General features: G+C 41.7%; 1 protein-coding gene across 2 annotated transcripts in view; it reads right to left on the reverse strand.

Moving 5' to 3' along the window:
• The window catches only part of tnfsf10l (TNF superfamily member 10, like), a 48,477-nt gene that overhangs the window by 10,736 nt on the left and 19,722 nt on the right, over positions 1–18,019 (reverse strand). For both annotated transcript variants that reach the window (XM_031850752.1, XM_031850751.1), the window contains exon 2: positions 13,575–13,724. In XM_031850752.1, the coding sequence (XP_031706612.1) occupies positions 13,575–13,724 (150 nt within the window). The remainder of the gene's footprint in view (positions 1–13,574; positions 13,725–18,019) is intronic.

Consider the following 18,019-nt stretch of genomic DNA (forward strand, 5'->3'; position numbering starts at 1 on the left):
TGCGTCATAAAAAAGACAAAGACAGACATGTAATACCTAAATGTCAGCTGCATTCTCTGGGACCGCAGAATGCAACCTCAGAGGGTGACGTACGTTAGTTTTTTTTGTTGTTGCTAATTTTAAGTTCACAATCAAACTGCCGATGGAGTCGTAATCAAAATAAATGCCATGCGTGTACCACTAACATCAAATCCTGCTGAATTGCTCAAAAAGTTCTGCATTTCATATCAGCTTGTTGATAATCCTGTGAAGAAGTGGGCATTGTAATCGGGTAAAAGTCTGTTCACACCTGCATAAAAAACATAAAACCGAAAGCATAGATGCTTGCCTCATTCGTGCATGTAAACGCCGCCATCCGTGATATCTTCTCAATCTGTGGATTCCAGCTGTGGAATACATGTCGAGTGTGAACAGCTCAACGAGGTCGTCCCCCCCACATTTAAATGTGCACAACTTTAATGTTTGCAGCCCGAGACGTAGATTCACCTTTTAATTTCCGTACTCAACAAAACAAACCAGCACTCTAAATTCTGCCCACATGTTTTCTCTGCTGTCGCTAAAAACTCAAAAGGAGGAAGACTACTACTACGACTACTTCATCATTAAGTAATCAAGTTACTTTAATATTGTCACACTTGATTTGGCTGCTTACTACATTTCTTAACATGTAATGAGCGATGATATCAGAATACATATTTTAATACAACCCTCCCAGTCCTGTCTGCGTGTACAATAGATTCTTGTATATTTTAAACATTTAATTAGTGTTGCTTGTATCTAATTTGATTTCTTTATGGACACGGTGCAAGCGAAGCTGTGGAGAAGTCGAGCGTGCTCTCGTGTTAACGGCCTGCAGAGCACAGGTCAAAACTAAGGACCTAAAGGAGTACGTGGTCTTATGACCCGTCAGCTATTCAAGTACTTAAACGAGCAGCAGACGCTTTATTGAAGTCACTTCCTGGGTGGTACGTGTTGGCAACATTCCCTGAGTGCTTCTGTCTTAAAGTCCTCTGTGTGTGTGTGTGTGTGGCGTTACACGATGCGGTCGGTGTGTGTGTGTGTTGCACACGATGGTAATGAAACCAACGGCAGCCTCTCCTAAATATAATGTGACCGAGCGAGCAAATCGTCTGATGTTGATTTATTGTTTTCAAAGAGCCGTCTGCCGACGAGAAATCGACACGTGATTTATTTCCTGACTCTTTTGTATTAGTCAGGGTGACAACAGAGGATCCATGTGTGGTGCACATTTCTTTTAATTTCTTTTCCCATATCGTTTGCTTTTTTTGTAAGTATTGGTGTCATATGTACTAAAATGGAAGAATAAATATAAATAAAAAGTAATACTAATAAAATAGAATTACGATAAAAGTTAGATACATTTAGTTCAAATGTTATCACAAATATATAAAAAAATTACAACATAAAAAAAAAACAATTAAGTAAGAAAAATGCAGTAAAATCAAAAAACTAAAATAAAAAAAGATGGTGTTCAAGATAAAAGTTTTTTAACGCAACAAAACTGGTTGATCTGCAAAGTATATCTAATGACCGCTCTTATCTTAACACTGTATTATCCAATGACTCCACCCCTCTGCTGCATCTGGCGGATCGAAACAAACGCTACGTCTCAGTTCGGCCCGAGCTGTACTTTACACTAAATCATCTCTAAAGCACCAAAAGAAGAGAAAAGTGCAGCCCTTTTATTTAGAAATGTACTTTACATAAAGAACAAATCTGGTGAGTCTGCAGGGTGGAGAGCCTCAAGCGCGTTTTGTTTAGACTGTCGAAAACGAAGCCGTTTATCAGTTTCAGCCGTTGTGCTTACAGCGCGGTGACTTCATCACAGTCCTGTGTTTATTCAACTCTTTCATCTCACGGTCGTGTTTGTGCCAGTATCTCGCTCTATCAATAATAAAAGAAAGATGTAAAGCCGAGCCGATGGCCGAGAGATGATATTAGACAGAAAGACTTTAAGGATTCACAGAAGTGTACTGTGTGGATTTTATTCTTTCCCCAGTAGACGACTCAATAAAAGCCTTTGTACACAAAGTCATCCTTGATTGAGTTAATGGAGCCGTGACTTCATCAGACGCAGCCGAAATGCCACATTTTTTTAAAAGCCTTGTTATAACGGAGACAATGTTGGGCTTGTTTATACCAAAAGAACCACTGTTGAGTTTTCAGCTGAGGCTGGAAGTAAAAAAAAAAAAAAAAGCCAAGTGTACCAGTGCAACAATATTTGGTCTGTGAATGCCTCTTGCTGATCCCACGAGGTTCTGCATCCTTATAAGGGTTTATTGCAGCGGCGCTGCCCGTTGTAACCTAAGTTTAACTCTCGTACTCGGACAGAGGAGGTGAAATAAAAGTAGACGGGGCTAATAAACAACAGAACCCCCAATTTCTGTCTCTCCGTCCCCTCGAAGATCATCGTTTGCTGCACGTCAATGGCACAAATTTGTGGGAAATTTTAATACGAAACGAAACCTGAGTGTGTTAAAAGTGGTCACACATGTATCAAGAGCAATAAAATACTGTCATCTCCCCTTCTTCTCCATCCTCACCTCTTCTTCCCTCGCTCTGCTTTTCACCCTCTCGCCGACACTTTTGAACACATTTGTTCTCCAAATATTTTTAATCTTGTGTGCTGGATATTTAAAGATATTTCCCCCCCCAGGAGAGGAATAAAAACCTACAACAACTTTGCAACGGTTGGAGGGGAACATAAATTGAAAATGAAAGGCGGTGACGTAGGAGATAAAAGCGAAGGAATAGCGCGTGATGGCAGATTTAACCAAATGTGGGGAAGTGAGGTTAACAGCCCGAGGGACATGTAGAACATCTGGGTTATTGGTACAACAGAGAGGATTGTGATGAATAGAACACAGCACACCAGTTATATTCAGATCTTTTTTTTGACAAAAGTTGCAAAAGTCAAGTGTAACTACAGCCAGTTTGAAAGATCATACCGTCGGCAAACAAACCAATAATAACTCTTTTTCAAGACGCCAAGAACTCACCACATCACTCAAGGGTTGTCTTCGATAAGATATTGCACTCATGTGTCGGTGAACAGGTGTGTTCGTAAGTGAGATAAAGATGAAAGTGTGAAGGCCAGCATGAGCGTCATAAATCCGACTGCCGGGCAGCGTCTGGCTTCTGCTGGTTCCAGCGCTCGCTCCAGACCAGCAGTACATTATTTGGCGCGGGGGGGAAGGTGTTGATGTGGAGAAGCGAAGTCACTTCGGGCTTTACGCAGGAATTAGTGCGAGTTAAAGCCGCACACGTACTGCAGGAATGCTGAATGTTTGCTTTATTATACCAGTTTTGCAAAACACCCCGGGAATGTGCTGCGTGTATGAATAAGACTTAGAACGGGCGACCGACGTTGTTCCTCTCATGGGAGTTTTCTGCTCTCTGGAAATCCTCTGAAGATCATGAGAGTCTGGCGTTTAATATATGTATCGTGAAAGCACAGAGGCTTCTTGTGTTTCAGGTTAGACGAGCGGCTGATGCTAAAGAAGCTACAGAAAGCATGCGTCTTTTTTTATTTTGGAGGGGTGCTTGCTTTGACAGGAACTCGGCCTGAGGGATGAATGAGGACTGGGAGGGTGTTCGACACCGGACACAGCGGTCTTTTGTGTTTGTGTATCAGCTGGAAATCACCAAACAACACTGCCGCCCCTCCCTGTGTGAGCACAATGACTGACATTAACTTTTGTAGAGCAGAATAAGAGTCCGACTTGTTCCTCTGGCACGTGTTCGGCGCTACGGATAACCGCATCGAGTGGTGACCTTTTGATGAATTATGGTCGCACCTACATTTAGTCTGTCTCGTACATAGTATGCCCCAAAACCACAACCGTGACCTTTTTTCCAGCCCTTTTTCAGCTGCCTGATCCTTGATTTCCTATGTGTGTCGATACTGGTCTCGTTGTGGAGCAATGCAACTTCAAATGTAATTTAATCGACACCCATGGCACACGCTGCACTATCCCTGCCACCCTCTTTGTCGCTTAGGTGAATAACCGGTCGTTTGGGTCTCAGTTTGTCATTCTTTTACGCTTTTTTCATGCTGATTAACTTATTTCAAAGAAACCTTTGAGCACATCTCTGGTAAACAAAAGACTTAAAAGAGTGCTTTTGTGTGATTCTTTGTGGAGACACTCGGTTGTAAAGAGATGTCCAAAGAATGTCATTGTCAATGTCAAAAGGAATTTTGTGTGTTCACGGGAAATGAACAGATTCTGCTTGTTACATGCATATATATCCCTTTTAAATTTCCAACGTAGGTTAACTAAGTTTTTTGGCGGTTTACTAACTCAACAAAAGTACTGGTTCAGGCTTAGGAACTGGCGTTGCCAAAGTATGTAACTTACGGAACAAAACTAAGGTAAAATAAGCCACCGTTGACTTGGTTTCACACGGGACATGAACGGCGGTCTCCTGGGTGAAAGTCTGTTTGTTTTGACTCGTCCATCCTCCACTCCCAACCAACCTACGCAGACTTTCTCGCGATGCTACGGTCAGTTAGCTCTGAGCGTCTAATAATGACTTGGAAGTTAGTTGAAAGCCTGATGCGTCTCATGGAGAAGCTAAAGGTTGCGTCGGTATCAAGAAACCAGCTGGAAACAAGCATCGGTTATTGATGTTAAAGTGTGTCCTTTTCACCTTTTCCTGTAGTTCGATGGAGAAGGAACGACACCATTATGAGCTTCACACAGTCAAACTAGTTTTCTAGAAAACAACTGCGGGCAATTTATAAATGAAAGCTGCTGTTTTATCGCTGAACAATTGATCATTGATTTTAAAAGACTACTCTTACTGATGCCGATTCTTGCAAGGGTTGTTCAATTAAGACTTTTCTTTCAGCCTCTAACTTTTTTTTTTATTACGCTTAATCATACATTACAGAATCACGCATCTCTCGACTTCTATCGGAGCTTTGTGAATTAACGATGTACAGTTCAGTGCTTGTCCGAGGGTCATTTCAGTGCACTCCATTTACTTTCTTTTATCTGGAGATAATTCTCTGAGCGCTTCCTCAATAAAATAATATTTTAGTGCTGATTTCTAATCTTTCACGTGACAAAGTCCACTCAGAAACAACCCTCAAATGCCTCCCGTCATTGCGTTGCATCATTTTGCTTCACACGGACTTCCATGGTCCACTGCTTTCTTTGAAGCCCGCTGAGTGTCCGTCCGCACCCTCACGGGTAACGTCAAAACAGCTGCTTTACATCAGCAGTCAAAAGCCAAATATTTGCTGTAACATCACTGCTTCGACACAGAGCAGATTTTGAAGATATGGCACCCACAATGCATCTGTGTGAGCTTTAGAGAAAGCGACCTTTTGATTAGAAATACCTTAGTGTCGGGTCAAAAGGCTAAAGTACAGATAAGACGACTTCTTCTTCATCTTTAATTATTATTATTGTTATTAGATTCTGTAAATCATACAAGAAAATTGTAAAGTTGTACTATCTTTTAGTCAAGCATCATAGTTTTTAAATACTGAGCTACTTTAAATAGCTGATGTTCATTGAAGCATCAAGCCATTTGGACACAGGCTGTTGTCTGCAGTACATGGGGTAAAACGGGATAAAAATAAATTTAAAAAATGCAAAGAAATTCTTGGAAAAAAATCAAAGTGGACTGACCGCCATCTCTGCCAAAAATAGAAAAAGCAAAACAAATGTAATTTCAGTCAGACGAACGTATGAAGCCAAATGCATGCGGTGGTCTGTAGGACTGATGGTAACGACACACACACACACACACACACACACACAGCTGAGACCTGGGAGAGAACGTTTGATCGGGCAACGATATGAGATTCCTGCTGTGGACGTGTTAACCCCTGACCCGGTCTCTGAGCGTTATCCGTCACCGTGACTGGAAGATGAGAGCTGATGTATTGGCAGTCTCAGCACGTGCAGATGTTAGAGCGCCGTCTCTTGAACCGACAGGCAGCGGGGTGGAAGACGGAGAGTTAACTCTGGTCCCCACAGGGGGCGGAGAGCTTAAGACTTAGAAAATCTGCCATCCTAAATCTCCCCGTGCTCCCCTGTCTTCCTTCCTCTCTCCTGCTGCTTTCTTTGCTTGTCTCGCGTTAAAATCAATGCGTTGCATCTAAGACAATATAATATCTCAGGGTTTACGCTCGATTTAAAAATACATTTTGTGAACTTTTTTAAGGCCAATATTCCCGTTAATATTCCAGGATTCTGGCCATTTAGAACAACTGCCTGACATGTTTTAATAACCTACATTTGACATAAAAAATAATAATGAAACAAATAATCGGCTGGTGGGTCCGAATTCAACATTTGTCAAATTCAAAATAGTGTTGTGTGGTCTCTGTAACTGTCTCGTCAGTCTAAAAACCCCAAAAGATATATATCGGTATATTTTTAGTCAGTATATTTTTATTAATCGAAATATCCATATTTGTTGGAGTTAAGCCTTTAAAAAACATTTTCACTTTGGTCCAAAAAAACATAAAAAATATTTGGTACGTAAATTTCATTTGAAAAACTTCAATAGAAGCTTTGAATATTAAAAAACATCAACTATCGGACCGTGATGAGGTAGTCACTGAATTTGTCAAAATGTATACAATCTCAGTGGAGGCAGAACTAAACATTTGTATAATATGAGTTTATATCAAAGTTGTCCAACAAACACAACATTAGGCTGTATAATATGCTATGAATGAATTTATTTATGTGGCTTTTTCTTTTTTGTAAAACAGGGACATTTTGGCCGTCAAATATAATTTAAACTGCCGGACAACTACTCGTGATGCCGGCAAAAAAACAACAACCTGGCGGCCAACGTTAAAACCTGCAATAACTGTGCATGTGATTCATGTGCTCGTACTGTATATGTCAAACATGCTAGAAGATCAAAAGACCTCCAGACGGCAAGACCCAAACAGAAGGAAACTTTTATTTTATTTTTCCCCATACGGGTTGTTTTCAAGAGTTAATGCCACTAACTTGAAATCCTTTATACTTGACTTCATTGCCGACCATTTAACAAAGCATGCTATGCGTTTCTAAACTGATGTTCACCTTATAGAAAGTCATTGTGAAGTGCGGCATCGTGTCTTTTCTCTCTTAGGTCAGATAACCCTTTTCAAAAATGGCAAACTTGTCGACTGGGATTTTGAGACCTGAATGTGATGCAGGAAAAGTCTTTTAAAGGACGTCTGCTATAAGGTAAAAATAGGTCGAATTGTTCACCATGACAAATTAAATATAACTCAACTGTCTGCAAGTTTGTAATAAAATTAAATAAACTCAAACAAAGGGCTTCAAATCTATTTAAATGCTTATGATTTGTAGTGAATTAGCTTTAAATGTGCAATGTTGAAATATTTTGATGTTTAGTTTCCTGTTTTGTTTTTTTCCTCATCTGTCGACTTCTTCACCTCTTTTCCACCATGTGTGGTATTTATTTTTTTGCTTATACGAGGCCACGTCGGCCTCGAGCTGCAGTGGTTTTAGTACGAAATTCCTCTTTGTCTCTCTGGACTCTTTCAAAGTACATATGGACGCATCATTGTTTTAAGACGGACTTGAAAGGGATTAAGCGATCCTGAGAGAGTCCATCACATTGAACATTTTATGTCCATTCTATTTCTATTCTTTGGTGAACAAACCGTAATCTCTTTCCTTAAAGTCGCATCGACTTATTCCCAGTTTGTCTACTGGGTTAGATTCTCTTGAGCAGACGGCAGAACCACAAAGTGATGCAAGGATGAGTGTTTGTGTGGTGAGAAGAGAGACTAACTGCTCACCGTGATGGATGAAGTATTTAAGGATTTCTATGCGTTAATTAAATGGTCTGAAACCTTCCTGAAAGGGAACGGTTTCAAAAATGGTTCTGATGTGTTGCTGTGATGATTAAGAAGCTCAAACACGCGATTCCACCAGTTCCTTTTATTCCTTTTGGATTGGCTGTTCAACAAACATTGATAAGACCCATCCCTGAGTTTTTCTTTCGTTTCTATTTCCTCCGCTCATTTGTGTTTAATTAAAACCTCATTCTGATTATTTCAGAATGCAGGTGATTGACGCAGGTGATTGATGAACCATCTGTCAATCAATCTTTTGCCGAAGCCGGTCGGGAGAAGAGCGAAAACATCTCCTCCGTTCTTTGTTCTTCTTTCAACGATATCTGACATAACCTCTTCAGTAGCCGCCATTGTTGTTTTATAATGAACTTTTGTCTCACACACACACACACACACACACACACCTAAGCCACGCCCCCTAGCTGCCAGTAGCTCCTCACGGTCGCTGATTGGTCCAAACAAGTGTGGCTCAAAAATGAACGCATTACTTCGAGCTGCCGTGCGAGGACGAAGAGCGTGCATTCAAACCGCTTAATTCAAGTTTATCAAAGAAACCAAATCCAAGCTGCTGTTTTGGACTTGATGGACTATTTTGTGAGAGATTTCTTAAACTTATTACTGAAGTTTTATTGCGTTTATGTGGGTAGTATGGTAGACTCGCTTTTGCAGTAAGGGGCCGTGATCTGCGCATCCTGCTGGCACCTGTTAGCTGCAGCAGCTGGGATTCTTTAAGGAGACCAACAAGCTGCAGCAACACGCCTCTGCAAGTGGCTTCGGTTAGACTTGGGAATGTTGCGTCTTTCATCCCGGTGACCCTCTACTCTGCGTTCACGGGGGTTTTTCAAACAACGCTGATTGATGATCTTTTTAGAGAAACTGTTGGTTACCTCTGTGACCCAAATGTAAGCTAATACATGGGAGGCTACTGGGAAGGGGGGGCTAGGAGATGGTTAGCTTAGCCTCAGCTTAGGATAGAATCTTAGAGGACGATCTGGCTCTTTCCAACACCAAATGAGATAAACCATATTGCAGGTAGGTGGATCTTTTCCAGCTTTGGAGAGAGCTTTCATGCTGCTAACTGGCTCCAACTTCAAACTAAATGGACAGACATGAGTTGCACCGATCTTCTCGCGCACCCCTCAAGAAATCAAGACGAACGTATTCCCCAAAATGTCAAACCTGTCAGGCCTGTGGCGTTTCTTAGCAGCGGGATCCTTCCCTTCTGAGCGAGGTTTTGCTCCTACGGTTGTCGGATGCCAACGGAGGAGAGCGAGGAACCAGCTGAGGAATGCCAGTTAACAGCCAAGTCAATGCGAGGAGTTACAAGACGCGAATAAATCGTTTAGCAAAAACTCACTGTGAGAGGTAACACTATTGCACATACCGGCAGCCAGCTTATCAGTGGCCGGCTGCCACAGTTGCCGGCTTCAATAAAGACGTACTTTAGGTCTCACCGGCCTCTTTTTTTCCATATCATTTTGTAAATTTACGAGCATTGTAGGCTGTAAAAGCTTTGTATGTGTCTGGGTAAGGTTTTAGTTTGACAGCGCATGTGTCTGATAAATGGGCATAAAATGAAAAATGTCCTCTGCCCTCCATCACTCTTCGGCTCTCATGGCTGAAACTAAACTATCTTCTCATGTCTTTCAGGAAAGTTAGTATTTTACCTGAATAGTTCTTCAACCAAGTACTGAACACATGCAACAGATGTAACCATCACACAAGGAACGCTAGCTCAGCTCACTTGATACCTCCAACCCACCTCCTCAAAAGCACAGTTATCTACTGTTAATAACTTGGAACTCACTACCTCCTCATATAACTTATCCAGGTAACAAACTGTCACTTAAAAACCCATTAAAGCTTATGAACATGTGGAAACCATATGAACTCCATTGCCTTTGTAGACTCCTGATCCTTCTTTTGAAAAAGTTGTCTAATGACCACATTATAATTTACATGGTCTCTACTGATATTGTATTTTAACTCTGATATATGTAATGTAATGTATTGTACGTTTTATATTTTTGTCCTTTCTGGCAACCCCAGGGAAGGTCAGCTGTCTCCAAGGCGTCAGCTGATGGTAATCCAGTTAATGAACAATACACAGTGTCCTTTGTCCTAAAAGTTGGTTCAACTAAGGCCCTGATTCTCGTCGGTTATGCAGAGTTAAACATTATAGAACTTGTGCAGTTCCATCTGTAGGAGATGTTAAACAAAAAGAAGATTGGTGTGATCTCCGGTACTCTCACTGAAGCACTTTCTAAGGAAAGAGAAGGTGCCTTCTTGGTCTGCCAGCTCGATCTCACCACCATTTTGACTTTTTGACTCAACAATTTCTTTCTTAATCCCCTGACGCAAGCTGATGAAGAAAACAATTCAGTGTTGTTGTACAACATGAGCGTGACCCACAGCGTTGTACTGTGAGCCACCAAGACGCTCTACTGGAGCCGATAGGTCCGTTGGAAAAATAGAATAAAAACAAAGTGCTGACATGGAAATGCATGGGATTAGCTTGATAATACCAGGATATGTGAATGTTTGAGGGGGGAAACATGTAATTGGATGTGAATTTGTTTGGATGGTGTGTCACCAGCATTTACACAAACTAGACATTCCTGTTCCTGTCCACTGAGGAGCACAGGGGCATGCAGCAGCGCTCTCTGATTGTATCGTACAAGTAGAGCAGAGAAAGAGAGTTAAAGGACAAGAGAGGCTTTAACAAAGACAAACGTGGTGGTTTGTGTGTATTTGTGTGTAGGTGGGGGGGGGGGGGGGGGGGGGGGGGGGGGGGTGGGTGGAAAGGAGGGGGCTGAAGATTTACTGCTGTCAGCGTTCAGACTAAGCGGCAGAAGTCCTCTTGGCTATGTCTGCAAGAAGATGACTTGTATCAACGGAGTGACTCTCCAACCACAGCTTCCTGCAGTCCTCTGTATTTCCATGCTGATTCAACATATGCACGGATAGGAATGCGTTTACTTACTGCAGCAGTCTTTGGGTATTTATTGTGATTGACCCACGTCTAGACCTTTTTCTGGGTGATTTAATTCTTGTGTGTAAAAACACTTCTTTATGTGCAATGAGGGATACAAACTCCCGTCTTGGTGGAAAGCAAATCGCTTGTCTGATCAGATCCCACTGGTCGATGCCAAGTAATACCAGGTGTTTATAAACCTGAACAGATGGAGAGGTGCCCCGGGGCTTAAGTGTTTCAGCACAAAGACGTTACATTCGCACGTTTTCACCCCACAACATGTCAATCAGGAGCAAACTGGTGGTTCGGTGTCTCGCTTAAGTAGAGCTTGACACACGCTTGATGGCTGCGCAACCACCTGAGCTACAGCTGCACCAAAACAGTTAACTCAAAACAAAACTATCATTCTTGACCCAGAGGGTTGTAGTTTTAAGGGGGCTGAGGAGGGAGAGACGAGACACAAAATCCATGTTTCCATTCAATTATGTAGTAAATAAAAAAAAATAAAAAAAAGTTTTCACTTCAAGTGGATCAAGTGGTCGCTGCTGTGAATGATCGTGTAACCAACAATGTTACAATTAACTTTCATAAACTAAAAACACACTCTAAAATGGTTAAAGTTCTAAGAAGAGTAACTCCCAGACCGGACAATGCAATGATAGAGACCTGTCAATCACAGTAGCCCCGCCCTAAAGCATCCCCTGCTTTATGGTCTGTTTGACTCTAAATGGACCATAATGTACTAAATGAACATCATGCTGTATTGAAGAAGACTTGAAACTAGAGATTGAGACCATAAACTCATGTTTACAATGTTTACTGAGGTAATAAATCAAGAGAGAAGTAGAGTCATTTTCTCATAGACTTCTATACAACCAGAGGAGTCGCCCCCTGGTGGACACTAGCGAGAATGCAGCTTTAAGACACTTTCTACTTGGTTTCACTTTTCAGAACCAGATGTTGCCGCCTGGTTTACAACATTACAACAGTGTCTGTTGCAGACACACCTGGCGGAGGTCTACGCCGAGTGCACTTTTCTAGTGTGAACTGTTTTTGACTGAGGTGTGGCACAGGTTCATGAAGCATCAGTTCTACATATAACGCTGGTGAAAACAAAACGGGTTCAACCAAAACACTTGGCCCCGCATACAACAGCTCAGCTGGAAGTGTGTATTCAAAACTCTGTGTGTGTGTGCCTAAAAAACACCCAGGGGCGAAAATAACTGTCTCAAGCACTGACTCATAAAACACACAAGTTAGAGCACATAACTGTAAACATGTAGGGAAACAGGCTCCGTGACTTATTATTTTTTTCAGCTCTGAGGTCACCAGTTCACCGTTATTGATTTGTTTTGTGATATACAGTTGACAGCCTGAATCAGAAAGTTGTGTTTATACTTGCACATACCGCTACATCACCAACTACCTCTCCACAAACGTCAAGAAAATAACCCCAATGATGCTGATGGTTTGGTGTCTGTAGCAGAGCCAATGAATCCTCCAACAGTTTGTATGATATCTTACGAAAAGTTACTCAAACTGCGTTTTCCTACAAAAGTCTAACACGTGTCAATTTTTGCTTGTTACATGCATACAGTCTGTTCAAAAATAAACTTGGGTAGGTTTAGGAAACAAAACTGCTTAGTTGGGTTTAGGCCAAGATTGGAAAATACTTAGTTAGGTTTAGGAAAAGATCGTGAAATACTTAGTTAGGTTCAGGAAAAGATCGTGAAGTACTTAGTTAGGTTTAAGAAAAGATCGTGAAATACTTAGTTTAAGGTTTGAGTACCAAATCCACGTCGTCAGGTTTAGGAAAACGCTGGATGGTCAACGGGTACAAACTGAGAAGCTGTCTTACTCTCACATTTCTAATACTCTTCCACTCAGTCCAACTCCAACACACGCATACATTGATATGATTATTATACCCACTGTCCTAAATGTTTCACTTTTGTTTAAAGATGCACCTAGAGCTACAAATAACATGACTGACCAGATGAAACGGGCCATAACGTCACTATTGGACGAGTGAGAAATGTACTTTTATTGAATGAAACTGAATTTTTGATCAAAAGCAGAACATCTGCTGTTTTTGATCAAAAATCTTAGGACTGTGTCTTTTCTATCTCAGTTTGTGTGATTCAACACATGTGCCCCCTTTATTTATGAGTGTGACGCCCTCACCGCTGAAGGTTCCATCGTAACGATGACAAATACGCCCAATTAGTCCCACCCAGAGGTTCAGTTCTGCATCGGTCCACACACATGTTTCTGAGCTCACTGTAACCGGGCGGATTCCTGCGCTCTGAAACCAGCCTCCATCTGTTCTTTAACCCGGGGTCAGCAGAGTCGGCTACGCACACTTCACATATCTTCATTCATATCCAAAATATATCATTTAGGAATTCCAGATTATAGTCTGGCTTTTGTCAGTTGGCGCTGTCGAGATGTAAGTAGATGTTTCAGCATGTAGGAGTGGTTTTAATTTAATTTAATTCACTTTCTTCCCTTCATAACATTTTTGTTTCGCCACTGTAGTTTACTATTGTTCTGATTGTTTGCTGCTTTCCATTTACAAAAACACCTCCAGCAAAACCATCTTGCCGTCCGATAGATTTATTTGATCTAGACTAACAATAAGATGCATGGGATGCCTCATTACTCGTTCAGTGTTGAAGTGTTGGTGTCATGTGTATTTTAAAGGACCATATTGTGTCGTGTTTTACTTTCTCCTCTTACCTTGGAGATGTACGCTTTGATGCCTTCGGCCAGTTTGATGCAGGGCTCGCCGAAGAGCTGGGCCAGCTGGTCGGGGATGTCCTGGTCCTTATCCAGAGCGTTCAGTAAACTCAGGCACTTCAGTTCCTCCGTCACTCCCTGGCTACGCACCTACAGAACCAACACACAGGGAAACGAAGATCGACAAAGTTTTTACTGACTTGTAGCAAAAAAAAAGACCATATCTATGCAAGACGTTCATAGTGTTTTTGGTCATTTTGGCATTTCAAACATACTTTATATTCATCGTTTTAGACCACAGTCTCCAAAGACATTATAGTGACGGTAAATAATATATACAGTGAGTTAAAAATACGTATGCACCTCCTCGTCAACTTCTGTTATCAATTTTGCATTAGTACGGTGGCTCTTAAGGACAATCGCGGCACAAAACATGAATTAAAGGGAAAAAAGTCTGTAGATGAGCAAATTGATTGCTGAATGGAGCACCTTGAGATAAGAAACCATCCCGGTAACAACAACCCTCGAGTGAGCACCAAACATCAAAGGGACTATAGTTCAAATGCAAATCCTGCAAATATTAATATAAGTGTTGTTGATCTTGGTCTTTGACTGGTCTTAATTCATGCACGTCTCCAATACAACATGCTGGACCTTCAGTGTGGAAGCCTCTTCGATGAGTTCCTGCCATGTTTTTCTCGTTTGCTTTCTCACAGCTTGTTCTGTTTTTCTCGTTTTCACGTACACATTTTACTATGTATTTCGGGGTTTTGTGTGCACATATCCCCCCCCCCCCAAAAAAAACATGCTTTTTCACTGCTGTGTAAGTCTGACTGTCCTAGGGGGGGAAACATTTGTCTTGTGGTGACTCGTAAAAAAAGAAAATGAAAGGGAGAGAACACACATGGTGGAAAAAAATTGGGAGTGAAAGAAGCTGAGAGCAAATGTTTTGGCACACGGGACTGCTGGCTCAGGCAGCTTGTAACACAACTCCTTATGTAACGCTGAGGGCATGCTCAGCCTTACTGAGGAGGTTCTCCTGGCCGTACGCTGGCGTACTGCGTCCATATCGAGACACCTAATAAGTCCTTTGTTTCCTCTTTTTTTTTGCTGCGTTTCCTGTTCGGCAGCGACATCGACTAAGACTTCTTTGGGAACTGATGTGCAGCAGGAGGCTTCGTGAGGCTCGGTACCCTTCAGGGAGGTTGTAAGCGTCACGGTCTGAAAGCCCTGCTAATGACTCTATAACAAGCACCGATGAGGAGGGAGAGATTAGAGCTGCAGTCCTTCACCCGTTATTTATTTTAAATTAATTTATTTCCACTTGATTCCCCGCTCCTTCACCCTTTTACTAATGAAACCCGCTGCTTTTGTCTTTTCTTTCTTCCCCTTCACTCCTCTCTTTGCGATACTGTCAATGTTTATGCGTGAGTGGATTTCCCTTTTTCCAGTGAAGATAGCGGCGTCTGTGCTTGTATGAAACGATCAAACCAAGCGAGAAAGGACAGGGCGCTTACGGGAAGAAAAACAAAACGGTCTCAACTTGTTGCCCGGTCCTGAAAAGGGATGACTCATGTCTTTAATGGCCTCACGAGTCTTTGCGGGGACAAAAAAAACCCCACAATGAGTCTAATTGGATACACATGTAATTGTTCTAGTCGGTGCACATTCCGGTTGCGAGCTTCTAGCCAGGTTGAGGTCAACTTTCTCAAATAATGTCACGTATGCCAAGAGCGTGAAGCTGAGAGGGAACTCTTTACTTGCTCCAAAAAATGTAGAAATAATGCAGCGTGTCGGTTAAGAACTAGAAAACTCAATTTTATCCTTTCGAACAGGACACGAGAGACAAAACGGTCTGAAGTTTTTTATGTTTTAGATTTATTTCTTCCTGTTGGCAGAGAAATGTCTGCACCTGGTATCGTAAATTTAATTTGGGCAAACATTACAAATCGAAAGCTTTTTTTTGTTTTTACGAGTGTGACTGGAACGATCTTCTCTATTTCAGCTCCATTTTGAAGCTTTTAAACACAATTATACATTTTGCCTCGCTAGAATATTGCGCGCACTGCTTTTTGTTGTCCAAGACCCGGCGGTGGAAGAGGATTTTAGATACTTGACTAAAGTTATAGCACCAATATGTCATATGAAAAACCTTCCAGTGCAGTTAAAAGTCCTGCATTCAAAGGTGTAATCAAGAAAAAGTAAAAATATCATGAGCAAAAATGTAGTTATGCACGTTAGTCCCTTTCAGAGTGATATATTATCATTATTTAACATATAATATTGGACTATTTTTTACTGCCACATCATTTAAGTCACCACTTTATATACTGTTTGCTGGTTTAATCTATAATAATGCATCAGATTTTCTTTTATTGGGAAATGTAACGTGTTAAATACAGTGGAGTGAAAGTATAAAGTAGCATACAAGTACTCAAGTAAAGTATCTGAAAATATTTGCATGCAAACACCTAGACCGTGGTTCCACCTTTTAGTCATCGGATGTATTTCGTGGTCAAAGGAGCAAATAAACACATTTCATTTCCTGTTCATTCTTCACAACAAAAGTCCCTCGTTGGGATTCTTACTGAATATCAGCTCATAAAGATTGGCAGTAAAAGTAACGTTAACGTAAGTAAACGACTTTCCAATCACCTATAGGGGTGACATCATCGAGACCACGTCTGTATTTTATACAGTCTGTGGTCCACACCGCATCCAAACTCAATGCGAGCCAGGCCACCCTGGCATGTGGTCTGGCTGGATCCCAACGAGAGCAAGATCCAATCTCGGAGCGGACAGACTTGACAGACAAAAGTTGCATTAACCAACTTAAAGTCACCAGGACTCACGCATCCAGAAAGCAACAGTAATGGATCATCTGCATACAATCGGGACGCTTCCCAACCAAAACTGCTGACGGCGGCGTCTGAGTAGAGACAGTTCGTCTATTGTGAGGTCGCTTGTGATGACAGCTTCCACTGGCAGAGGTGTTGGGGAGGTTTCGCACATGAATGAGTGGATACTGAGCCCGTTCAATCAGCAACAAATGGAGCGAAAGTAGGCCTTCGTTTCTACCCCGGAGCCTCTGCCAAAACACACTCCCTGCTTTGGTTGTTCTGGTTGAAGGATTGATTGTTATTGAGGAGTGTGTTTTGTACGTGAGAATAGAAGGTTAGACTTCATACGGGAATGAGTGTGTATGTCTGTCCATTATGTTTGGACAGGGCCGGTAGGGAGTGTCTCGTCCATGTTAGTGAGGAGATAAAAGCCCGTACACACCACTGCACTCAGCTAAAAAACAAGATTAGGAGACAACTTTCTGCTCCATTAGTATATGAAGACGAGGCCAGAGGCTAAACCGAGCTATGCAGAGAAGCATTATCATCACGTTGATATGCTTTCTTTTCTCAGGGTTTTAAGCTGCACAAAGAAAACTTCTCCCGAAGTAATGTTTGTGAGCGATCTTTTCATTTCTGAAAGTTTGAAAGTTTCTATGGGGACAAATAACAATAAATGACACACAAATAAGACACATGCATCATTTCTAGAGCTGCAACAATAAATTCATCGTTGTCAAGTATTAAATTAGTCGGCAACTACTTTGATAATCGATAAATCGGTTTGACTATTTTATTCATTCAGTTTGAAGATTTCATAATCTTTGATTTTGACCGTCACCAGATCTTGTAGCGGCAGCTACCTGTCAATCACAGTAGCCCCGCCTTAAAGCATACTCTGATTTATGGTCTATTTGACTCAAAATGGGCCATAATTTACTAAATGAACATTTTTTCCTAGACTTCTACACAATCAGAGGAGTCGCCCCCTGATGGACAGTAGAGAGAATGCAAGTTTTAAGACACTTCCTCATTGGCTTCACTCTGCAGAACCGAAGGTTGCCGCCTGGTTGCATTGCACCAACTTTCACACTGCACATCCTTTGATCCAAAGAAACACACCCGCCAAATGTGAAGTAGATCGGATGAACAATTCTCGAGATATAGGAAGAACACACACACAAAGACAGAGATTCCTTAATTTGTAGTTGGATGACCACTTCATGAAAAGTCAGAGAATCACCAAAGGTATTGAAACTCATCTTGAAGTGGTTTCCTGAATGTTGCTACTAAATTGAAATGGCAATCCCTCCAATAATTGGACAGTAATAGCGACATTCCGCTCAAAGTCACACGTATTAACTCCCCAGATGAAAAGGGGATGAATTACCAAAGTCATTGGGATTCAACCTTGAGGCGTCGCGGACATGTGTCACAAATGTGTTGCCGTTCATCCAATAGCTGCTCGGATATTTCAGTCTAGATGAAAGCGGTGGACCGACCAACCCATCCATCCCTCGAGCCACGTGGCCTGTGTTGGTTTATCACCGAACTTATTCCTGTGAGAGTCGGGGCTCAAAGACGCATGTTTTATGTCAAACTGTA

Source organism: Anarrhichthys ocellatus, unplaced genomic scaffold (genome assembly GCF_004355925.1).
Source record: "Anarrhichthys ocellatus isolate YVR2014 unplaced genomic scaffold, GSC_Weel_1.0 scaffold11, whole genome shotgun sequence".
Lineage (NCBI taxonomy): Eukaryota > Metazoa > Chordata > Actinopteri > Perciformes > Anarhichadidae > Anarrhichthys > Anarrhichthys ocellatus.